Source organism: Pan paniscus, chromosome 2 (assembly GCF_029289425.2).
Source record: "Pan paniscus chromosome 2, NHGRI_mPanPan1-v2.0_pri, whole genome shotgun sequence".
In the NCBI taxonomy this organism is placed as follows: Eukaryota; Metazoa; Chordata; class Mammalia; order Primates; family Hominidae; genus Pan; species Pan paniscus.
In genome coordinates, this window is record NC_085926.1 from 177,282,000 (window position 1) to 177,308,548 (window position 26,549).

A 26,549-nucleotide genomic window follows, 5' to 3' on the forward strand; every position below is an offset into this window, starting at 1 on the left:
ACTGACAGCATTAATATCTGAGACATGTCCCGTGAAAGACTGTCTACACATTCCATCTCGAATATCCCATAATTTGGAAGAAGCATCACAAGCACCAGAAACAAAAGTCCTCATGTCAGGACTCAAAGAAAGACTCATCACATCTCCAGAATGCCCAGTGAATGTGGTGGTCTGCTGGGCAGTTTCGATGTCCCATAAAGCACTGTAATTAAAAACAAAATACACTTCATGACAATTACTTCTTCTTATGTCAGTTCCTGCTACCACCCTCAAACCCATAATCAGTGTGCTTCTGGAATAAACTTACCAAGTTGTATCTCCTGAACTTGTAACAATTTGGCTGTCATCTAAAAAACGACAGCAGGACAAGTACCCTACAGCATAAAGAGTAGCAAATTTTAGGTTATCACTGATTGAATAACTCAGTTACCACATGAAATAGCAATATATATTTTTAAAAATAGAATACTTGGGCAACAAATGTTTGTCAATATAGTCTATAGTTCTACTTTTAGTTACTTCAAAGCCTACATTGTCTATAAACCAAATTTTATCAACAAACCATTCTTAGGCACTAACTATGTTAATAACATTGTGCTGGGTACTCTGAAAGTTACCAAATTGAATAAGACACAGCCCCTGCCACCTAAGACAATTACCTTGGGAAGAACTATAATCTATGGCCGACTGTGTTAAGCACCCTGGAGAAATAGTTTTAAAATACTGTGAGAGGATGCCTCTGGGTGCACCGCCTATGAGTTAGCCCTTCTCTGCAAGAAGCAGTTAAAAAAATTTTTTTTTCAAATAAAAAATATTAAAAAAAATAAAATATTGTAAGAAATCAGAAGAACAACAGTGAAGACTTTATGAAAGATGTGGCATTTGAATGCTTAGCATTCATCAGTGTTTCAAAATATGGAAATGTCAGAAAAACACCATTCTAGAGATTTTGTAAAAGCATGGTCAAATAGTATGGCTAAAAATTCAGATGGATAGATACCAGATAAGTGGCAATAAATTCCTGATTAACACCACTAACCCAATACTACACTATTGAACTATGATGGGCACACTGGCAAACAAAGCAATACACTATCATGGTGAAAAGCACTTCACTAATGTACCTTAATGCATACTTTCAATTATGTAATTGAGTACAGATGCCACAATCCCATAATTGTTATATGGCAGCAGAAAATGGAGAACATTTTATTTGCTTTATTTTTCATGAGTTTGAATTTTGTGCAGTAAACTTATCATTTTTTACAAAAACAATACAGCTATTTTTGAAAAATAAAATTATGATCAACGTTTGTATGACTATAAAAAGTTAATGTTTCCTTTGTTCATAATAATTTCATTCCCGCCCGATTAATCCTCATCCTTTAGCCAGCCGAGCACAATCTGTCATTTGTCCTTGATCAGCACATTCCACACAAGGAATCGTGTGGTGGGAAAGAATATTTAGGGAAGCTCACCTGTGTGACCCGGCAACTCTCGGCTTACTCTCACATTTCCCTCTCTGGTCTTTAAGTTATATATAGAGCAGATGTTGTCCAAGCCTCCACAGGCAACATAATTACCAGACGGAGCATAAGCACAGGTCATCACCCAGGAGGACCTCAAAGGAATAGCATGCATCTGTAGGGCACACACCACACATCACTCAGATTACAAAAACAGTCATCTATTGCATAAACCCATTTACAATGAAGTAAATATTATTAAAAATTAAACACATCTAAGAAAGATAAGTCAAATAAAATAATGTAATGGCTTGAGAAAGTGAACCATGAAAAATACAATGCTAACGCATATTAAAATGCCTATTGTTTTGTATTATCAAATCATTTGAGTCAAAAAGTGCTCTTTTTGGAAATAATTCTCTTAATAAAATAATGAACATAAACATGTTCCAAGGTTAATATATTGCCATTTGAAAAATTAAGTGTAAAATGTTAGAGGTTTTAATAGAATTTTCACTTTCGTAATAGTGCTCAGAAGAGAAATTTCCTCCAACATAACTCTGAACAAGAACTAGGGAGATAATTAGCAAGTATCAGAGTCGATTACATGAGTCTTCCATGAAAAGACGACACTGGCATCCCTCTATTAATAGGCCCTTATTCTGGGATCTCATTCAAACAATGGTGATAGTTTTTTATTGCTCTAGAAACAACACTGTCTGCTGCCTTGTTACCCTAACACCAATCATTTGAAGGTCAGATGGAAAAAAGTAAGGTGTATGAGAATACCACGGCTAAACAGTCCATACAGGGAATCAACACGTGGCAGGATTACTACTATGCTCTCACTTAACCAAAAATAATACGCTTAAAATACATTTTTTTGTTTTATGAAAATATAGTTGAAAGATAATGTGCTTAATGATGATTAATAAAGAAAAACTATTATATTACAAAATTGTTTTAGCTAGCTTTAAAATCTCAATCAGGTTGAAATTATTATTTCACAAAATGGTATTTTCAAATGTTTAATAAAAATACTAATATGTATGCACAGAGTATAAAGGTATTAGCTTATCAAAGTATTCCTGAGGCTTTTTCACTACCACTCAACAATTTTAAACTGGGGATTCCTTCCAGTGGATGTATTAGGACCATCCACAGTCTTTTACCACCAAGAGATCTACGTAAGTTGTCATTTACCTCCAATCTACTGTATCTTCTAAAAAGTCCAGAAGCACAAATCAGTGCCTGGAGCGGGCCAAAGAAGAGCTTCCCACTAGCCATCTAACTTATCCAAAACTAGAAATAAAAATCTCAAGGTCTTTGTCATATTAGGAAATGGGAATTTTAAAAAATAATTTATTAGTATATGTAAAATGGTACTCTTCTAATATTCATATATTAAATATGAGCCCTCTAGTAAAACACAGAGTCATCTTTGGAAATGAAAAAGGGTTAAACATTAAAAGTAAACACTAAGACAAAAGAGAAGAACTAGATTAAAATAAACAATAAATTTATCTCAGAAAGCAATTTAAGTTTGAGGTAAAAGAATAAAGGAAAGAACTGAATAGCCAAACAAATATAAGGTTATTTAAAAGAATTATGAAGAAATTCTACCTTATTTGTTGTATAGCTATCCCAAATAATTAATTTTCCATCTTGAGAAGCACTGACTAGCAGCCTAGAGGAACAAACACAAAAATAATTTGACACTTAGAGGGAAAAAATAGCTTAAACTGGTTATGCATTGCATTAATGTAGAATAATTCAGAAAAAAATACAATTTTTCTAACTAAAAACTTGATACCAAAAAATGTTCTTCCAACTTTTAAAAAATTTATGCTGCATGCCAAAAATTTTGAACATATTTCATAAAATAAAATTTAGCAACTGACTAAAAATGTCTGGCTATGATTAAACATTTTTGTGGTAACAACATTTTAGTTATACAAGATTTGGGTGGATATTAGCTGACTGGTTTAGTACTTACTGACTTACTTAAGTTTCATGACAAGAATGTACATAGAAGCCTAACAACCATATTTCATTCAATCGAAAAACACCAATTGAGAGCCTGAGAATATGACAATACTAGAGGTACAACGCAGGATACATCTCCTGCTCTTGAGGCCTCTACCATCTGGTGAAGATAAGACATTTATTCATATTTATATTAAATCAAATAAGTAAAAACTGTCAGAAGAGGGTTATAAAATAAATGCCACAGGAGAGTAAAGGAGGAACAATGGCTAGATGAGTTAATCACAAGAGAATGAGTCTTGAAAGAAAATGTTGACGGCTAAAGATACAGAAAAGGCTGTATTTTAGGAGAAAGCTATGTAAGATCAATGACAGGTAGAAAATACACTGAGTGTTGTTTCAGGAATTGTGAGTCTTCCAGTAGTACAGTTTGTGAGAAAACAGAAAAATAAGTTGAGAAAAGCAGACTGGGCTTAAACTGCAGAAAGCTTTGTTAAACTAAAGAGTATGAACTCCTAAGTAATTTTAGCCACTAAATTTTTTGTTTTGTTTGGATTTTTTTTTTTTTTTTTTTGAGACAGACACTCACTGTGACACCCAGCTTAGAGTGCAATGGCACGATCTCAGCTCACTGCAACCTCCACCTCTCAGGTTCAAGTGATTCTCCTGCCTCAGCCTCCCGAATAGCTGGCATAACAGGTGCGCACCACCACGACTGGTAAGATGGGATCTCAACATGTTGGTCAGGCTGTCTGGAACTCTTGACCTCAAGTGATCCACTCGCTTGGCCTCCCAAAGTTCTGGGATTACAGGCATGAGCCACCATGCCCAGCCTTGTTTGGAATTTTTATTTTTCACCATGGTGTAAAATTCAAAAAATAAAAAAGGATATACAGAAGAAAATTTAAAAAGCACCTTCCTGGGCCTATCATCAGCCACCCAGTTCCTCTCCCTAGAGGTAAATAACATTATCAGATTCTTGGGTAGCAATCACTACAAGGTTTTACAAAAGGGAAGGTCTATCTGATAGTGGGGTATAGGATGGAATCTAAAGAAAATTCTTTAGAAATCAATTGGCATCATCAGCATAAGAGTTGAGGAGAACATTAAGTAATGGACTGATAACACGGATGGGTGGGAAGACTATGTGAGATAGGTTCCTGGATGATGGTTTCATTTTTCTATGAAGATTAACAGTCTTGAGAAAACATTTAAGGAAAGCAAGAACCATAAACATTGTTTCAAGTTACTATATTTTAAGTTAAAATTTTGCTTTATCAACAGGTAAATTATTTTTATCTTCAACTCCTTTAAGAAAAAGAATAAGACATTCGGCCAGGCGCGGTGGCTCACACCTGATTAATCCCAGCACTTTGGGAGGCTGAGGCGGTTGGATCACCTGAGGTCAGGAGTTCAAGACCAGGCTGGCTAACATGGTGAAACCCCGTCTACTAAAAATACAAAAATTAGTCAGGCGTGGTTGTGGATGTCTGTAATTCCAGCTACTTGGGAGGCTGAGGCAGGAGAATCCCTTGAACCTGGGAGGCAGAGGTTGCAGTGAGCCGATACCACACCATTGTACTCCAGCCTGGGCAACAAGAGTGAAACTCTGTCTCAAAAAAAAAAAAAAAAAAAAAAAAAAAAAAAAGGAAAAAGAAAAAGATTAAGACATTATGTCAGTTGCCAATTATATAATTTTATGTATCCCTAAGAGGCACATGTTCTATATTATTGTGGTCAAGTATCCCAATTAGAGCAACAATTGAGGCTTCTTCTACTTTATAATTTTAGTGTCTCCTTGGAGAAGAGAATAAATGTGCAACTTCTATTAAAACATAGAAGTTTCTTGGTTTAGGCATTTCCCATTAAGATTAACCAAATCAAAGGAACAAGTAAACCACTGTGGTAGCAGACACATCTGCTATTGCCAGACAATGGAAAAACATAGGCTGTGCTGTAGCCTTATACACATAGTGAATGACAGTGATATGCAATCGATCTAACTGTAGGCCACGTGGCAGCTGTGCGTGTGCCTGTGCACCTGCAGATGGTCAGCTTGCACATTCAAGCACACACCTTTCTGTGATGCAGTCGAGGGAGTAAAAGATGTATTCAGTACAAACACCTTTGTTTCATGTAATTTCCATTATTTGCGAATTTATGTAATAACAAACTATAGCAATATCCAAAAACTTTAACATAGGTGTTCAATACGTATTTGCTTATGAACTGAAATTTCAAGCTTCATATACAGTAAAAACGCTTTGTGCCTATTTAAAAAACAAAGAATGTCTGCAATGTTCCACTGCAAAGAAAAGGAATCCTCTTCTGAACAGTTGTCCTGGATTCCATATTAAAAATGTTTACACTTTTAAAGAGTCAATTAATATTCTTATTGAAAGCAACATGTTCATCTGAGATGCATTTTCTGCAAACGCTTCATGAATATATTCTGTTTTTAAACAAAGAAAATGCAAATGATGGTTCTTAATGAAAATAATTCTGCAACAGTTTAAAAATGACAGGTAATGACAGGTACAAACCTGGAATCGTATCCCCAATGCATAGCATAGATTTTAGCTAGGTGGCCCCTCAGTGTACGTCTTGTTCGCATTTGTATTCGACCCACGGAGTCCATATTTGATGTAATCTTTTGAAAGCAACAAAAATGTTATTCTTTACCTTAATCACAGTTCATGAGATAACTTGAACTAGAAACGGTGAGGAGTTAAAAAAGCAAACATAAAGTACATTTATAGTAACTGAAGGTAATTTAATGTATATAATTCCACAGAGCCGTTATGGGATCAATATGTTCCTGAAAATTATGATTAGTTTAAAATAATCCTATGTGCTATTATAAATAATATATATAAATGTATAAGAATGCCTTCTGCGACTATTAACTAAAAAGAATAGATATACCTCTATGCTTTAGTAAAAAACCAGCCACAAATAAAAATCTAGTGGCAAATGATCACAGTAAACATTTATAATTTTAACTGTAAGAAAGCCAATTTTATATTTGTAGAGCACATAAAATACTTCCTTAATAATAATGATCAATATTAATTAAACATGAAGTCTCCCCAAGATTTTTAAAAAATATTAGTCTTCTTGACCCCTCTTACTATCTCATTCCCAACCTGAGTTTTCATAAGGAAAAAAACACTTAATCAGGGTATACCAAAAAGAATCAGAAACTATTTAAAAAGAAGCATAAACTATATGAATCTATACATACATATATATACATACATAAATATATATAATTTTTTTTTTTTTGAGACAGAGTCTCACTTTGTCTCCTGGGCTGGAATGCAGTAGGGATCTCGGCTCATTGCAATATCTGCCTCCCAGGTTCAAGCGATTATCCTGCCTCAGCCTACCAAGTAGCTGGGATTACAGGCAGGCACCACCATGACCAGCTAACTTTCGTGTTGTTGTTTTTTTTCTAGTAGAGACAGGGTTTCACCATGTTGGCCAGGCTGGCCTCAAACTCTTGACCTCAAGTGATCCTCCCACCTCGGCCTCCCAAAGTACTGGGATTACAGGCATGAGCCACCATGCTTGGCCTTGGAAAAATATATATATATTTTTTTTTTCTTTTTTTTTTTTTTGAGACAGCGTCTCACTCTTCTCGCCCAGGCTGGAGTACAATGGTGCGATCTCAGCTCACTGCAACCTCTGCCTCCTGGGTTCAAGTAATTCTCCTGCCTCAACCTCCCGACTAGCTGGATTATGCCCAGCTAATTTTTTTTATTTTTAGTAGAGATGAGGTTTTACCATGTTGGTATAGCTGGTATATTTTTATAGCATTTATTTTTCCATAGATGTCTATTTTAACAATATATTTTAAAAAGCACTCGCACTGTATAGCATTTGACAAATTACAAAGTGCTTTTATACAGATTTCATTTAACTTTTTTCAATTAAGCACTAATACAAGAATCTGAATGTCATTTGCCTCTATGTCAAATTATTTTGAGTTACGAAAATGAAATAAAGAAAAACAAAACTTTACCTGAACAAGCGTTGCATCATTACATGCTTTCCGAGCATCCTGAAGTAAAAAAATATGATTATAATGCATTTAGAAACCTGTGGAATGACTAAAGTGATACTTTTATTGAAAACGTAGATTTGTGAATTTACTTCTCACTGTAACACATCTTTAAAAATTTTTTTAATTGATATAAAAATCACATAACCTAAATCAAACCATTTTAACCATTTTAAGGCATGTAATCCAGTGGTTTTTAGTATCACAATGTTGTGTAACCATCACCACTAATTACAGAACATTTACATCACCCCAAAAAAGAAACCCCATATCTCCTAATTCCTTTTTCTCTCACAGCCCTTAACAGTCACTAATTTACTTTCTTTCTCTATGGATTTGCCTCTTCTGAACAAAATGTGAGAGATGTCAATAAAAATTTGAGAGACCTCAAATTTTTATACAAACTGAAAAGGATTATCAAAAGGAAGACGGTGAAGCAGAAATTAACAAAAAATTAAAGACTGCAAAGAACATATTTAATAAAAAAAGTTTTACACCAAACATCAGTTTTTTTCAAATTTATCAGTTAACAAATTTAGAGGATTTATATACATAGAAAAATAAGAAATGAAATTAAATCCTTCCTGCTAGGCTTAAACTTTTTTCCACAAAGGTTATAGTAGTATCCTCTTCAATTTTGTTTTCTCTATACAGTGTTGAAGTACTTGCATACTCCTGGGCAAGGAGAACGCACAAGATGTTTGCTGAATAAATGTCCCAAATGGACAACTTGTTCCAGTCAGCCAAGGGAAAAATGCCTGCTTCAGCTCCCAGCAAACACTGGATGGCAGACATGATCTTTCTGGCTGCCCTTTCAACCTATTTATAACCACTTAGAATATTTCTAAGTAAGGGTGTTCACAAGTAGTTGCACTAAACATGTGATTTGATTATTTCATTCTTAGCCAAATTGTGGGTTTAAAGACCTCATCTGGTAAGGAATAATGTAGCCCACTTTCCTATAATGAAGAGTTTCCAGAAATGACAGTGATGGGCCTGAACCATGTTCCAAAAATGGTAGAGTTAAAGACCAAATTCTTAAAAAAGGTTCTTTGACTTCAAGCTTTATGAAAATGAACTATCATTGTTTAGACTATCTTTTTTAATTTAGTTAGTTGTTAAAAAACTGGGTTGAACACTATGTGTCAGGCACTATTCTAGGCACCAACAGGCAACAAAAATCTCTGCCCTCATTGAGCTTACATTAATATTAGTAACACAATTTAAAAATTGCAAATGGAAATTATTGAACTGCAGTGAAAATTGGTAACAAAAATTAAAATATTATGTTGGAATACAAGAATTCTACAAATATGTTAGCAGCAGTTATGTGCAAAATTACATTATGCAAAGATTCTATTTACACTGAGAACTCTCTCTTATGAACACTATTATCCATTCTAAAACAGAATATAAGGCCAGGCGTGATGGCTCATGCCTATAATCCCAGCACTTTGGGAGGCCGAGGAGGAAGGATTGCTCGAGCCCAGGAGTTTTAGATAAGCCTGGGCAAAACAGTGAGACCCTGTCTCTGGAAAAAAAAAAAAAAGCAAAACAAAACAAAAAAGAAACAGAATATAAAAAATATTCCCAATTAAAGGCTGAATTCCATACTGTCCAGCACCACAAGAAATACAAAATCTGGTAAGATCTTTGTGCAAAAGAAAGATGATACATACTTTTTTGCAAATCAAAGACATAACAATTACACAAGAAAACAAAATCTGTTTTCTCTATTTGCATTTTTTAAAATTTAAAACAAATCATCTATTATAATACATAGCATACATTTCTATTATATCATGTATTTACACTATAGTAAGGTAAAAATACAGTTAGATTATATTTCCAGATGGGAGGAGGAAGGAAGGAAAGATTTTTTTTGAGACGGAGTCTCGCTCTGTCGCCCAGGCTGGAGTGCAGTGGCGCCATCTCGGCTCACCGCAAGCTCTGCCTCTCAGGTTCATGCCATTCTCCTGCCTCAGCCTCCCGAGTAGCTGGGACTACAGGTGCCCGCCACCACGCCCAGCTTTTTTTTGTATTTTTAGTAGAGATGGGGTTTCACCGTGTTAGCCAGGATGGTTTCGATCTCCTGACCTCGTGATCCACCCGCCTCAGCCTCCCAAAGTGCTGGGATTACAGGTGTGAGCCACCGTGCCCAGCCAGAAAGATTTTTAAATATAGTGTGACAATTAAACTAAGAAAAGTACATAGTATTTTACATATATGTGGTTACTTGAAATCATGGGAGGAGATGATTTGGTGAGCACCTGCGCCCACGACATTGTGCTTGGGATGCTAGTGAGATACGGAGATGATTAAGACACAAAATTATCCATCTAGGTACAAACAGTAGGGGCAAATATGCACAAGGAACTACAACACAAGGCAGACCGTGATCAGCTCTATAACAGAAGTCCAACATGCTGTACAAGTAAAAATCTGCCACTTGCTGGCAGCAGACTAAGTCCTCCATGTGTTATTTCACTTAATCCTCTGCAGAAACATATAAAGTGGGGTACTGGTACTCTTGCTTCACAGCAAAGATACTGATCATCAATGAAGTTAAGAAACTTGGCTGGGCATGGTGGCTTACGCCTGTAATCCCAGCACTTTGGGAGGCTGAGGCAGGTGGATCATGAGGTCAAGCGATCAAGACCACCCTGGCCAACATGGTGAAACCCCGTCTCTACTAAAAATACAAAATTAGCTGGGCGTGGTGGTGTGTGCCTATAGACCCAGCTTCTCAGGACGCTGAGGCAGGAGAATCACTTGAACCTGGGAGGCAGAGGTTGCAGTGAGAAGAGATCGCACCACTGCACTCCAGCCTGGGTGACTGAGACTCTGTCTCACTCTGATTTAAAAAAAAAAAAAGATAAATCCAAGTGGAGGGCTCTTGAAGGATTAGGACTCAACAGATAGGATTTCCAAAGAGCAAAATTGGCTCAGAGGTCGTATAATTCCAGGCCAAGGTAACAATTTGATAAAAGGTAACAGATGAGAAAGAGTAATGCGTGTTCAGGGAACCAGACTAGTATGGCTACAGCACAAGTCGCAGGAAAGGACATTAGTAACTAAGGTTGGGAGAACCAACTTTAAGTTATAGCAGAACACACCTGGTCTGAATCCTGGATCTGTTACCTTGGCAACTTATTTAATCTCACTGAGCCTCAGCTTCCTGAACTATTAAATGAAGTAACATCATCGACTTCACAGAGTCGGTGTGAGGATTAAATGAGATGGGCATGTGGCCACATGGTTTAGCCAATCAGCTGCTCCTGCTCAGCATCTGGAGTAAGTGACACAAAGTAGAGAGGGCAGAAATTCCTTCTAGTGGGTGCAGTAACATCGAATTCAGAGATGAGTCTGCGAAGCCTTCTGTGATTATCCCAGGCAAAATACATCTCTCCTTTGTTCTGAAAGCTTTGTTGAGATACCTAAGATTTCAACTCATAATTCTTATTCACATCTAAATAGTTAACTTCCTTCAATTCCTGGCAATAAGTCTGTCTGGTTATGACCTCACTCAGAATCAACACTTTTCTGGTGAAGGTTCTTCATCCATCCCTGTTTTTCCTAATCTTTGCTTCTCTTTTCTTGTATCATCTTTGCAGAGATCTTATTTTTGGAGACAGGGTCTTGCTCTTTTGTCCAGTTAGAATGCAGTGGTGTGATCATGGTTCACTGCAGCCTCGAACTCCTGGACTCAAGCAATCCTCCCGCCTCAGCCTCCCGAGTAGCTGGGACTACAGGCACAAGCCACCACACCCGGCTAACGTTTTTTTGTTTGTTTTTGTAGAGACGGATCTCCCTATGTTGCCCAGGCTGGTCTTGAATTCCTGTCTCAAGCAATCCTCCCGCCTCAGCCTTCCAAAGTGCTGGGATTACAGGCGTGAGCCACTGCACCCAGCCTACTCTTCACTTTTAAATTAGACAAATTCTTCAGAAACAGCTATTGTGAGAGGTTCAAACTGGGAAAAGCAGCAGCTGTGTTCCAAGTTATGAGATTCTCCCTGCTTACCCTTGTACGTTGCTTTAGCCTTTACTTTTCTCTGGGAAAAGAAGTAGGCAGCTGCCAGGCTACTCACAACTCAAAGCCTCTTTCCTCCACCCTGCTTACCGCCAGGCTTCCTACAAGATGGCATGTCTATATCCTTTCATTTTTAGCTCTGCCTTCCTTGATATTTCTCAGTGCTAATGAAGTCCAAGGAAGCATCTGTTCCCATTGTTCCAAAGAAGGGACCGTGGTGCTGTCTCTTAGAGAGTGCTCCCCACGCAGACGCCTCCTCTCAGAGCCTCCCCACGTGCTGCTGCTTCACTGCATTTGGCAACTCCTCTCCATCCATTACGCTTTGAAGTTCTAGTGTCTGTTAATTTTGTTAAAGATGGAGTTTGTAGTTGTTTCTTATCCTTACTGTTTTGAGTTGATTCCAAGAGTAAAAGGTGTCAGACATGTTTTGATTCCACCACTGATAGTTTTGTTTTGTTTTTCTGAGACAGAGTCTCGCTCTGTCACCCAGGCTGGAGTGCAGTGGCATGAGCTCAGCTCGTTGCAACCTCCGTCTCCAGGGATCAAGCCATTCTCCTGCCTCAGCCTCCCAAGTAGCTGGGATTACAGATGCACGCCACCACGCCTGGCTAATTTTTCTATTTTTAGTAGAGACAGAGTTTCACCATGTTGGCCAGGCTGGTCTTGAACTCCTGACCTCAGGTGATCCACCTGCCTCAGCCTCCCAAAGTGCTGGGATTACAGGCATGAGCCACTGTGCCCACCCTAATGATTTTCTGCAATCTAATTAATGTATAGATTAATATTTCCCTAGTGTGACATTATATTGTGACACTATCTACATTATTGTTTTGTACCAAAAATCTATGATTCTAGGCATGTAAATAAAAAGAGAATTATGTCTGTCTTTCATAGAGGCCATTCTTCTACATAGGTACTTGTTCGCAATGAATTTTGAAGAGTTCTTTCGAGACATGATAAACACAAATAGACCTCAGTTCTTACTTCACCATGTGAGAGAAAAAAGACCATTTCTAGCCTTAGAAATCATTTAATATAGACTGATAAACTAATAGGCAAATTTTGTAGATTCCTGGTACTAAATAAGTGCTAACATTTTGAAATGAAAAGGTTTTACCTGAATCTGATTCCGCAGTTGTTCTGCTTCTTGCCTCAACTGTTCCAGTTCGCTCATTTTTTCAATTTGTTTACCTCAGGAGCTGATGAGTGAAAACGGCTGTTAAAAAACAGAGAGCAAGAGAAAGATTCAGTTCTCTATTTACATCTTAATCTGGTTTTACAATACTGACATATAACTTCTTTTTGGACCTACTGAAATTCAACGGAGGTAGTCAATTATTAAAGGAATTTAAAGATGCTTAGTAAATATAGAATGAGGTTATTTACTGAAGGGTTTTATACAAGAACATGATCAGAGGATGGAGGAGAAATTCCAAGTTGTAGTATTCGAGGCTGAATTATGGGGAATTAGTACCAGAATGGAGTCTGGTGAGAAATATTTTACAACAGTTCAGAGGACACCAAGAGACTTCCCCACTTGGATGTCTGGATTGGCACCTAACACAGTACCTCAAAACTGAAGCCCACCCCACCCCCAAGCCTTCCCCATCTCAGGAAACGGCAAGTCCATCCTTACTTACAATTGTTTAAGCTAAAAATCTGGGAGCAGTCCTGTTTTAATCATAGCCTCCCCATCGAATCCATTTGCAAATCATGTCAGTTATTCCTTAAAAAATTATCCAGGTTCTAATTCTGATTTCCTCCACTTCTACTGTCTGGGTCCACACCACCATGACCATCTCTCACCTGGTCTCCTTTCTACTGCCCTCGACCACTCTCTGGTCTAATTAGAACAACTAGAGATCCTTTTAAAATACAAGTCACTTTAAATCCTCCAATGGTTTTCCACTCCACTAAACTCTATTTTGACCCACAGACCCTGTATCATTACACACACACACACCCCTCTGACCTCATGTATCACTCTCACACTCACTCTGTTCCAGTTGTTCAAAGACTTCTCTGATGTTCCCTGAGCATGCTAAGCAGGCCCCAGTCTCAGTGTCTTCGCATTTGCTCCTGCCTCTGCTTGGATAGCTCCTGTCCCTGATTTTATAATCCCTTGCTCCCTTACTAAATCTGCCCAAATGTGATCTTCTCAGTGGGACCTTTGCTGATAGCACATGTGCACCCAAACATGCTCCTCTTACCCTGTCTTGTTTTTCACTATGAGACTCAACACCATCAGCATGTATTTACTTACTTGTGATCTCTTTCCTTCTGATAAGATGTAAAGGGCCGGGTGTGGTGGCTCACGCCTGTAATCCCATCACTTTGGGAGGCTGAGGTGGGTGCGTCGCTTGAGGCCAGGAGTTCAAGACCAGCCTGGGCAACATGGCGAAACCTCATCTCTACCAAAATTACAAAAATTAGCTGGGTGTGGTGGCACATGACTGTAATCCCAGCTACTTGGGAAGCTGAGGCAAAAGAATTGCTTGAATCTGGGAGGAGGAGGCTGCAGTGAGCCGAGATCACACCACTGCACTCCAGCCTGGGTGACAGAGTGAGACTCTGGCTTTAAAAAAAAAAAAAAAGATGTAAAGTTCCTTCAGGTAGGGTCTCTGTTTGCTTTATTCTTTGTTGTATCCCCATCACTTAAGATACTTTGGTCTCCAGTAAATAAAGCAACCTGAAATAGCTTAACAAATAAAGGAATATTCATTCTAAGGATTTAGGATGAATCACAGAACCAAAAGACAGGAATATTACTACCTCAAAAAGACACTAGAGGCTAGAAACTGGGAGTATTCTTTCTCTACCTGTCCTGGTCTCTTTTCTCTTCTTATCTTCCTTGGTTTTTTTCTTTCTACAGAATGACTTTTTCTGCTCCCCTAAGTACAAAACCCAAGCCTATAACTTTTTAGGTCAAGATTGTAGCCCGAAATGACTGTCCTAAGTCCAAATTCCTATAAAAGATTGATTCCCCTCATGAGAGAGAATTTGGTTTTGATGTCTATCCTACAATCACATCAACTATGGTACAAATATCTGTTTATTATGTTCAGACAAAAAGAAAAGAAAAAGAAAAACCAGTATCTATTTATTCTTTCAGAATTCACTTTGTATTTATTTTGTCCAATTAAAAAATAAATGTATTGGGATTGACTGGAATGGCATTAAGGTATATAAAACAGTTCCAGAAGAACTAAAATCATTCTAATATTCCATTTCCAATTTAATATTGTGGCATATTTCTCTGTTTATCCAAATTTTCCATCTTTTATTTATGAGCCTTAACCATTCCCTGATAAAGTCTGATTGTTTAACAATTTAGTATGCATCTCAGAGAGGGCCAGACTGGACAGATTGCAGCCGGTCTGGAATCCCATTCCGCTGAAGTGAAGACAAGCAGCATGCGGGCTCTTTAAACTCACAACCTTAGCTGCCCTTGCTGACCATTCCTGAGATATCCCTGGCCCCAAAGTCCTAGAAACTCTGATTATTTTGATACCTCTTTATTTTTAGGGTCCCAAAAAATTTTGGGTAAGCACAACTAGTTTACATCCCTCCTACTAACTAAAATACTAGAAAGAACTATCGAGGGACCCTAAAGGGCCTCGGGACTTTTTAAAAATTTGCAGTTGTTATTATTATTACTATTATGGTTATTATTTGTAGAGATGGGGTTCTAGCTATATTGCCCAGGCTGGTCCTGAACTCCTGGGTTCAAGCGACCCTCCTACCCCAGCCTCCCAAAGCACTAGGACCAAAGGCATGAGTCGCTGAGCCCAGCCTGGGTCTCAGAACTTTTAAGCTTATTAAAAATTACCTGTTACCCATCCTACTGCTGTCCTTCCCCCAAAGCCACACACACATACCAGTGACCTTCTAAAGCAGGAGTTACCTGTAATAAGAGTTACTTGGGATAAACTATGATCTGTACCAAATGAATGAGAATTTCCAGGCTGAGTGCCCCTAAGGATGGAGGTACCACGAATAGAAATGGGAAACAAAGAAAAAGCAGTTCCCTCACCACCATCACTCCGTGGATGGGGCACCGATGGGATGACGGGTGAGGCAATGTGTCACAGACCTGGGCCCTTCCTGCATATTCTGGCTGGGAATGCCAAGAACACAAGTCCCTAGTGGCTGTTACTTGGGCCATCTCTCAGGGTTGTTTTGCAACATGCAACCTCAAGGAATAAGACAACGTCTCCTCATGAGATGAAGAGCAGAATGGCTTCTATTTACTGTAAAAGGGGTAAAACCCACAAGCTCAGTGTCTCTAGGCTGTGATGAAATCCAGTGCACGTGCAGCATCCATCTGGGCCTACCTGTGTCACCCTGTGGGCACTGGGGAACACCGGGAATCAACACAAAGCATCATCACACCATGCTACTCACCGTGAGTAATAAAATCTTTTGTCTCTGACCAAGGAGTTTCATCAAACAGTAACAGACTCATTTATTCGCTTGTAAGTAGGTAAAGATCCCAGGTCCTTTACAGTCATGGATATAGGGTTCAGAAGAAAAAAGATGAGGGGTCCAATGTGGAAAATAGTGAGTTTGTGGCTCATCCCTTCTTAACCAGGCTTCGTCCAGTACTTCATCAGGCATTCTAGGTCCAGCACTTCAAGCCTTTTCACAGTACCCTAGCCTGCCTGCCCTTCCATCTTGTCACACTCAACAGCAAAAGCAAAACCCTGGATGAAATCAGCTACCTACTTTCTTTCAGCCAGCACTCAAGTGGCCAAACATTGATTGAGAAAGTCAAACAATGGGGCATATCAGTTCTACTACAAATTCACATCACCAATCTCAACTGGGCCCTCAAAACTACCTGGCAACCCTGCACAGCTTTGTATGCACTGCTTCTGCTTTTGCTATCAAATATTTAAATTCCTTTGCAATCTTTTCAAAATTTTGACCTTCTCACAAGCCCTCTTGCAGCAGATGACCTTGCCATCTATATCATAAAGTAGAAGCCATCAAACATGAACTTTTTCAATCTTCCACTACTAGATATACAAAGCTATACATACATAACTGACTCATATTCCTCATCTTCCTTGTGTGTGTGTGAATGAGAGAGAGAGACAGACAGACAGACAGGGCCTCACTCCGTTGCCCAGGCTGGAGTGCAGTGGTGGTTAACTGCAGCCTCAACCTCCCAGGCTCAAGCAATCCTCCAGCCTCAGCCTCCCAAGTAGCTGAGCCCACAGGTGGGCACTACCACGCCAAGCTAATTTTCTTTTTTCTTTTTTGGTAGAGACAGGGTCGCCATGTTGCCCAGGCTTGTCTCAAACTCCTGGGCTCAAGCGATCCCCCCCACCTGAGCTTTTCAAAGTGCTGGGATTATAAGCATAAGTCACTGTACCTGGCCCTTCCTTTCTATTATAATAGAATAGCTGACTTCTTTCCTGTTTGGGCCAATTCCTCCACTGGTGATTCATTCATTCATTCATTCTGAGACAGGGTGTCACTCTGTCAACCAGGCTGGAGTGCAGCAGCACAATCACAGCTCACTGTAACCTCAAACTCCTGAGCTCACCCAATTCTTCCACCTCAGCCTCCCCCAGTAGCTGGGACTACAGGCATGCATTATCATGCCTGGCTAATTTTTTTTTTTTTTTTGAGAAATAGTGTCTTGCTATGTTGCCCAGGCTTGTCTTGACCTCCTGGCCTCAACTGGTCCTCCCACTTTGGCCTCCCAAAGTGCTAAAATTACAGGCATGAGCCACCATGCCCAGCCCCTCCACCAGTGATTTAAACTCTCACCTTTTAAGTAATCTTATACTTCCAGTATATTCAATCTCTTACACTTTTCTCTATTTTTAGTCTTTTTATTTATAAAATTTTCTAACACAGAGAAAGACTGAACAACCCTAATATTCATCATAGCTTCACAAAGTATTTTTTTTTTGCTGTATTTGCTTTATCTTTTGTTTTTGCTGAAGTATTTTAAAGTCAGTTACAGACATCAAGACATTTCAGCCCTAAATACTTCAATATCTACCAAACCACAATACTATTATCATAACTACCAAAATTAACAGAAATTATTTAATATCTAAAACCCAGTAGATTTTCAAATTTACCCAACTCTTCCACCAATGTCTTTTTACATCTGATTTGTGCAAATCCAGATCCAATTAAGAACTATATAATACATTTAGTTATGTCTCTTGTCCCACCATCTAGAAGTATCCATCTCCTGCCTGCTCTTTTGCACTTCCTGACATTGACTTATTAGAGAAACTAAATCATCAGCCAGGTGCAGTTGCTCATACCTGTAATCCCAGCACTTTGAGAGGCCGAGGCGGGTGGATCACTTGAGGCCAGGAGTTCGAGACCAGCCTGACCAATATGGCGAAACCCCATCTCTACTAAAAATACAAAAAAATTAGCCAGGCATCTTGGCAAACGCCTGTAATCTCAGCTTCTCGGGAAATTGAGGCAGGAGAATCGCTTGAACCCAGGATGCAGAGGCTGCAGTGAGCTGAGATTGCGCCACTGCACTCCAGCCTGGGTGAAGAGTGAGACTTTGTCTAAAAAAAAAAAAACTAAATCACTTGTCCTACACAATGTACCCCAATCTGTTTACTTCTTATGGTACTGTTTAACTTGTTTATCTTCTATACTGATTGCTTGTAAACTGGAAGGAAGTTAGATCTACCGGCTAGATTATATTCAGGTTCAATATATTTGGCAAGAATCCTTCCAGGTGATGCTGTGGACTTCATACTGTAGCACATCAGGATGAACTTAATGTTTCTTTGTGCTACTATCAGTGAAGCTAAGATTCCTCAGTGTGTTCAGCTGTTAACAGCTTAATTTGTCCACTATGGAGTTATAATCCCTCACTCTCATCCAGCAAACAATCTGTGGAGAACCTTTCAGTTTCAAGTGGGTCTTTTCCACCAGCAGCTAAATAGGCCCAAGTCCCTCCCTTAAAAAGAAAAAGAAAAAAGAAAAAATTCCTTGACTCCACATTGCACCATCACTTACAGTCCTTTTTCTTCCCTTCACCAAGGACTTTTAAAGAGAACTACCTACGCATGACCCCACTTTCTCACATGAAATTCTGAGTTCTCAAACCTCATGTCCAGCAGGCTCCGGCTATGTTTGGGCAGGCATGATGGAAAGGGAGCGTAGTTATAAGGCAAGGGGCTGAGAAATGTTGCTAAGCTGCAAAATCAGAACCCTTGTGATGCCTGTGCCAGACAACCGCAACCTTTCTTTGGATGTCTAAAAAGAAATGTCAAAGCTGCCCTTTTTTCCCCTTTCCTTTTTGCTGCTAAAAAGAGGAACTAACTTTTCACTCTTTAAAAAAAAAACACAACTGATTCATTTTGTCACTTGGGAGAGAGAACATTCTGATTACACAGATTTTTTGGTGATCTTTTCTTCTCAGCCAACAACTGTTGGATTCCTGAGAATACCAATAAAGCATGAATCTAGCACAGACCAATAGATTATAAACTACTCTCAGACAAACCTAAAGGCTGACTAGGGTAAACAAGGCCATAGGATGCCCCAGGTGAAGCCTAATATGGCAAGTCCTAGTAAATATGTTTTGAAGGTAAGGATCCAAAGTGGCCAAACTGTATTGACATGTGTGTACATAATATGACTATAAAAATTTTTAATTCTTGGAAACAATACTATTACATCAGGTATAGTTTAGTAAGTAGCTCCCTCAGGCTGTTTATCAGAAGCATGCGTAAATTCAGGGAAGGGCAGGTTTTTAAGGACACATTTTGACAGCAGAAGAGAAAGTCATCTAACCACTTGCCCTCCTGCAGTTCCTTTACATCCATAGTTTAATAAGAAACAGAAATCAGGGAAGTGGCAAAAGGATGTCTGAAGCTTTGTGATGTGAGGAAAAGAAAAATATGGAAAGTGGAGGGGGGGTGGAAATTGGCAAGACAGTCACCCACTACTGAAGAAATCCTCCATTGGGTCTTAGCCAGGCGGACTAACTGCAGCATCAATTAATTCAGTGTTCCTTAAAGTTTAAAATAATCAAGAGCCCAATCTGAGAAGGCAGTAAACCAAAAAAATCATTTCTCACTGATCAGACTTTTCCTGAAATAATGATAAAAACACGAAGTGATTACAGACAGAAAGTTTTCCATCTACACTAGTTATAGGCAAAACAGAAAATTGAGTGGGACTTCTCCCAATAACACAGATCTGATAAATGAACCCCAAAGATGAAGACAAACAGGCATCAAGCATGCTATTTAAAAAAAAACAAAACCCAAAAACTTTCAACATAGGGGAGCAGAATCTCCCCAAAGGCTTACCAACAGTTCAATGACCAGCTGTACCCTCCACCCCCACCACACAGACACATCCACTGCTGACAATTTTTATAATTATTCCTATATATGAGAAAACTGGGGAGATGAGAAAAGATCAACTATAAGAGCTAGCAGCTTCCAGCTGGGCATGGTGGTCCACGCTTCTAGTCTCAGCCACTCAGGAGGCTGAGTGGGGGGATCGCTTAAGCACAGGAATTTGAAGCTGCAGTGAGCTACAATCACACCACTGCACTCAAACCCGGGAAACATTTTAGAAAGAGACCCTGTCTCTAACGGTGGAAAAAAAAAAAAAAAGCAAGCAGCTTCAGTTGGGTAAACACAAGGTATCTATGATGAGAACATAGATACCTCAAAAGAACAAAACACCAAAAAAAAAAAAGTCACAGACTGAGAAAAGATAGTTGTAAGCTAAAATTCAAATAATGAATTAGCATCTAGAATTTTTAAAGTAATTACTTCAAATGAATCATTAAAAAAACTAACAATCCAACAGGAAAATGTGCAAAGATATGAACTGGCAAACCACAGCAGGAAAAGCTTCAGAGGACCACATACAAATGCACAGGGAAATGCAAATTAAAATAAGATAGAATGTCATGCCTATTAGATTAATAACATTTTTTCTCAACCAATGGTTAGCAAAGTTGTAGAAATGGGACATATTCAATGGGACAACTCTTGGGGAAGCAATTTGGCAACATCTAACAAAGGTGACGACACGTATCTTTCAACCTGACAATTCAATTCTGCTTCTGGATATATAAGCCCTAAGGAATCTATAGTACATGTGCACAGGATTGAACAGTGTTCATACAGCACTACTTATAATAACAATAAACTGCAACACCAATGCCCACTGACAGGAGAACTGATCACTGTAGTGTTTTCACAGTGAATTATCATACAGCAGTGAAAACAAATGAACTAGTTACATGCAACATAGATAAATCTTTAAAATAGTATTGGGAGGAAAAAAAAGCAAATTCCAGGAGACACACATTGGCATCATATCCCTTTTATAAAACTCAAAAAACAACTACAACTAAATGATACATTGCTTAACAATGCACACAATGGGCCAGGCGCAGTGGCTCACACCTGTAATCTCAGAGCTTTGAGAGGCCGAGGTGGGAAGATCACTTGAGGCCAGGAGTTTGAGACCAACCTGGCCAATGTGGGGAAACCCTGACTCTACTAAAAATACAAAAATGAGCCAGATGTGGTGGTGTGTGCCTGTAGTACCAGATACTCAGGAGGCTGAGGCATGAGAATTGCTTGAACTTCGGAGGCAGAGGTTGCAGTGAGCTGAGATCACACCACTCCACTCCAGCCTGGGCAACAGAGCAAAACTCTGTCTCATTAAAAAAAAAAAAAAAGAAAGAAAGAAGAAAAAAAGAATGCACACAAGCTGGATGCAGTGGAGTGGTGGACGCCTATAGTCCCAGCAACTCCAACGGCCGAGGAAAGAGGATCGCTTGAACCCAGGAGTTCAAGGCTGCAGTGAGCTATGCCTGCACCACTGTACTCCAGCCTGGGCAGCAGAATGAGACCCTGTCTCTTAAAAATAAATAAATAAAATAAGCAAGCAAACATAAATATATAAAAGTGAGTGCTACAGGAATCAAAGGTGAGTATATTTATAATTTATCCAACTCTTGTACCTGAAGTCCACTGGGAACAATAAAATAAATGAAATGGAATAAAATAAAAATAAAGAAAAAAGAAAATGAAGCTTAGGCAGGTTAAATAACTTGCTTAAGAATAGAGGTAGAGTTCAGATTTGAATCCAAGCATATGACTCTGAAACCCAGGCTGTTTACCACTCTGCCATACGGCTTCTTTCCAAAGGGCATCTTAAGACCTCTTTGCTCAATCTAATGATCCTCCCTTCTTATTGAAACTTCATTCCTAAGGCTTTCATGAACCCATACTTCTCTGATTATCCTTGTACTTAATTATTCCTTCTTTTTACCTTTGTGGGTCCTTCTCCTCCATTCATTTAAATATTGATTTATGTGTCCCAGGGTTCTATCTTCATCAAGCTAGTTAAGAAACTGCCCTCTTGGGAGGAAGCAAAGCTAAAGAGGAATATGAGATACACACACCATCCCTTTCTTTTACAAAAAAAAATAAAAAAAAAATCAGAAGGGGACAATGTAATCGCCAAGGAATTTCAACCAATAGTGATTTTTGCTCAAGATCACATTGGAGCTGCCTATCACAATCTTCAAAGTGGCATTAACATCGCTAAGGCAATTTTAAACTAATAATTAAATAGAAATTGTTTCATAAACACAGTGCTCTTATTTGTTACCGTAACTTCTTGACTAAGCACTGTTTCAACATGAATATTTGGTTCATTTAACACATTTTAAATAACCATCACATAGTGAAAGCATTGTTGAGCAGAAAGCAGCATATCAGTTATCTTTTAAGAGTTCAGCTGTACCAGTTACAAATATCAAAAGATACTAATGAGCCATTGTATCCAAGCCAATTTGTTAAATAAAATGGAAAAAAATACACTTGCACAATTCGAATGGCCTTCTCACTCCATGTCTTAGAATGTCCACAGAACTTTTACTGAAGCAAGGCATTATGCAGGCTGTACAATTATACTGCTGTGTTAGCGAACACATTTTAATCTGTGCAAGACAAAAAAATACAAGTATTTCTTAGCTACTAAGTTTCATACCAATCATGAAACTCATATAAGCCATAAAAAATGTTATTTTAAATTGCACTTTAAAAATGTAAGGATAGGCCGGATGCAGTGGCTCACACCAGTAATCCCAGCACTTTGGGAGGCCAAGGCAGGTGGATCACCTGAGGCAGGGAGTTCAAGACCAGCCTGACCAACATGGAGAAACCCTGTCTCTATTAAAAATATAAAATTAGCCAGGCGCATGCCTATAATCCCAGCTACTCCAGAGGCTGAGGCAGGAGAATCGCTTGAATCCAGGAGGCAGAGGTTGCGGTGAGCCGAGATCATGCCATTGCACTCCAGCCTGGGCAATGAGAGTGAAACTCCATCTCAAAATAAAATAAAATGAAATAAAATAAAATAAAATAAAAATGTAAGTATAAACTACTTTTGCTTCTCTAAAAGTCTATTCAAATTTTTAATTTGTTGTAAATTTTCTAGTATTCTACTTTTCTTTTTGCAATACAAATTTATATTTCTTACACTTCATAATTTTTAAAAACCATAATGAATCAGGTATAATATTTAAAGCTTTTATGATTTTTTTTAACTAAGAAATTTTAAAACACACATGCCCACCCACCCCAAGTGTTCCATACAAAGACATCTCCACGTGGCTTTCTTTCTCAGGAAGTTAGTCAAAACCGTACAGCTGCATGGGGCAAGTGGATAAGAGAGGAAAACAGAAGTTGCAGATGCTGAAATTGTAGCAAACGGCATTAACTTTTGGTTTTTTATCTTGTTTTTTGTTTTGCTACCAAGTTATTCATTATATTGAGCATTTTTCAGTACCCTTAAAGTAAAACAATTCAACCCCTTGTGAACTGAAGGTAGGCTGTTTTGTGTTCCAGGAAATAAATAAGGCACTGCTCTCCAGTCTATTTCCCTTCACCTAACTGTTATGTCCTGGTAGGGTTTATTCTCTCACCAAATATTTACTGAATGTGCCAGGAACTGGGGTTACATATGAATAAAACTTAGGCCCAGGTCTCAAGGAGTTTACAGTCTAAAAGGGAAGACAGACATAAAAATACACACACACAGGCCCATAATCCATTACCCTAAACCCTAGGGCCAGATGTATTTCAGAATTTGGAAGTTTCCAGGTTTTAGAAAGGTGCGTTCATTGTATTGGCATAACACCACAACCAGACCCCAGAGCAGCACCCACAGAGTCAAGAATTAAAATTTCTGAAGCAAAATGTAAAGCATGTTCATATGAGGTAGGAAAAAAAGAGACTAAGAACCTATAACCCCAGCAGTTTGGGAGGCCGAGGCAGGCGGATCACTTGAGGCCAGGAGTTCAAGACCAGCCTGGCCACCATGGTGAAACCCCATCTCTACTAAAAATACAAAAATCAGCCGGGCATGGTGGTGTGAGCCTGTAGTCCCAGCTACTTGGGAAGCTGAGGCATAAGAATCGCTTGAACCTGGGAGGCGGAGGTTGCAGTGAGCGGAAAATTGCACAACTGCACTCCTGATTGGCAACAGAGCAAGTCTGTCTCAAAAAAAAAACAAAAACAGACTAAGCAATAGCTTCATGTTGTTATAGTTCAGGTCACACTGTGCCACCAAATGAGTTCAGGTCATATAAGGTTTTGCCACTAAATTATTTATGAAAAGGAAAAAAAAACCTGTAGTTTTCAAGAGTATTTGGTATTTCTAAATTGTTAAGAGACTGACCTGTAATACACATGAGGAGGACTGCCTGGCACAAAGGCAGGATAGGCCAAGCGCAGTGGCTCATGCCCATAATCCCAGCACTTCGGGAGGCTGAGGTGGGCAGATCACTTGAGGCCAGGAGTTCAAGACCAGCCTGGGCTACATGGCAGGTATCCATCTCTACAAAAAAAAATTAAAAAATTACCCAGGTGTGGTGGCATTTGCCTGCAATCCCAGTGCTTTGGGAGGTCGAGGCAGGAAGATCACTCGAGCCCTGGAGGTCGAGGCTGCAGTGAGCTACGATTGTGCCACTGCACTCTAGCCTGGGCGACAGAGTGAGACCTCATCTCAAAAAAAAAGAAAAAGAAAAGGCAGGATTACCCCGAACTTAAAAAGTACTAACTAGGAGTTAGCCAAGAGATAACATTTACTGAGCATTTATTACGTGTATGTACACAACTCTGTGTAGTAACTCTTTATTTAGTTCTCAAAACAACCTCAGAAGGTAGGCACCAGTATCATTCTCATTCCATAGACGAGGAAACTTTACACATGGAGGTTATGGACCTTAGCCAAGTTCACACAACCTAATGGAGCCAGAGATGACTACTTACAGTGTGACCCCGGAAATTCTTTAACTACTCTAAGTCTCCATTCCTTCATCTGTGCAGTGGGGATCTCTACCCCTATGGGATTGTTTTGGGAATTAAATAATACACATTTTTTAATGTCTTGGGAAATTTAAGTCAATTTGGCCCAGCAAGGGAAATATATGAAGAAGCTATAGCCATGAACACTACTCAGGCTAATATCTACAGTGATTAATTGACAGATCTAATAGTATAGTGCTCTAAACAAAAATGGAAAAAGAAATGACCAGAAGGAAGGCCTTTCTTGGCCTTATGCTGCAATTTAACTACTTCTTCCTCTACTGAACTCCTTAAGAAGCATTGGGGCAACTGTTGGTAAAGGCTGTGTTTTATTTTCTGGGAGAGGACTAAAACAATCCATGAGCACTGTTTCATTTGCACCAGGACTCTCCTATTGAGGGGTAGAGGAGAGTGGTTTCAAAGGGGGAGAGAGAATAGAAGAAAACAACCAGTTATTTGAAGGGCTTTCTCAAACTACATTCACATCCTGAAGATTTAAATACTTGCCCCACCGCATTAGCAGCACCTGACTCTGTGGCCCATCCCCCACCCTAAGGCCTTGACTCTTCAAGTGTGTAAGGGCGGAACCAGGGTTGATAACCACTAATTTAACCAAACAGTTTCAATCTGTGGTTCTCAGAGTGTGGGGACCAGCAGCATCAGCATCACGTAGAAACCTGTTAGAAATGCAAATTTATAAATCCCTTCCCAGGACTATAGACTCGGAAACCTTGAGGGTACAGCCCAGCAATCTGTGTTTTAGCAAGTCTTCACGGTGAGTCTGAAGCTCTCCAGAGTTTGAGATCCACTGGTCTAAGCTCTTATTTACACAAGCAGTTTAAGATCGTGTGATTGGAGGAAAGTTCAAGAACGTGTGTTCATGCAGTAATCACTTCCTAAAAATCACTAAACTGGCACTTTTATAATCTTCCTGATCAGATAAAACATCTAAATCCTTACACATAAAGACATCTGTGAAAGGAAAATAAATCTTGGAACCCCAGACTCACTAAGCCTAAAGGAAAAGTCAAGCTGGGTCATGCAAACCTGCCTCCCATTATGGTTCCTAGATAAGATGGCTACAAAGATGAAAAGCTACACACCTCCCTCACACTTGGCCCCTGAAGAAATCCTTGTGGGCCCCGAGATTTCTAGCCTAAAGCAGTTCTGTTGAAGGTCACCAAGGCAATGTGAATTGATAGCTTATCTTCACAGGCGTGGGGACATAGGACAGGACTCAAAATCATCCCTCCACTCACCTGAGACAAATGTATATCTCACTGCTTCTTCTGCTGTATTTGTCTATGTTGTCTTATGTAAAAATACAGATTCGCTGATTCAGACAAAGGCATGAATGACTGTTTTCCCCTACCGATTTCTCATATGAAAATTGTGTATTTCCCAATATCCTGCCCTTTCTCCTTTAAATACTGAAGCCCTCAAAATCATCTTCAGAGAAAGGCATAGACCTGCCTCCCAGGCACACATCCTTAACTCTGGCAAATAAACCTCACGAAATAATTGAAACTTGCCTCAGATACTTTCTTTGATTTACACATTAAAAGGAATATAGATTTTAAAACATTATTCTTGTTCTTAATTCATTTTAAAGCAAAATAACTTCCCATATGTGAATTGTGATAAGATTTTGAATTTTTTTC

The 26,549-nt window shown here is 39.0% G+C and overlaps 1 protein-coding gene across 1 annotated transcript in view; it reads right to left on the reverse strand.

Annotated features, from left to right (window-relative positions):
* GNB4 (G protein subunit beta 4) overlaps positions 1-26,549 on the reverse strand; it is a 55,375-nt gene that overhangs the window by 17,335 nt on the left and 11,491 nt on the right. The window contains exons 2-8 of the mRNA XM_034957751.3: positions 12,663-12,761; positions 7,477-7,515; positions 5,996-6,102; positions 3,090-3,153; positions 1,479-1,641; positions 308-374; positions 1-202 (exon numbers count right to left, since the gene is read on the reverse strand). Coding sequence (XP_034813642.1) covers positions 1-202; positions 308-374; positions 1,479-1,641; positions 3,090-3,153; positions 5,996-6,102; positions 7,477-7,515; positions 12,663-12,719 — 699 coding nt within the window. The 5' untranslated portion in view covers positions 12,720-12,761. The remainder of the gene's footprint in view (positions 203-307; positions 375-1,478; positions 1,642-3,089; positions 3,154-5,995; positions 6,103-7,476; positions 7,516-12,662; positions 12,762-26,549) is intronic.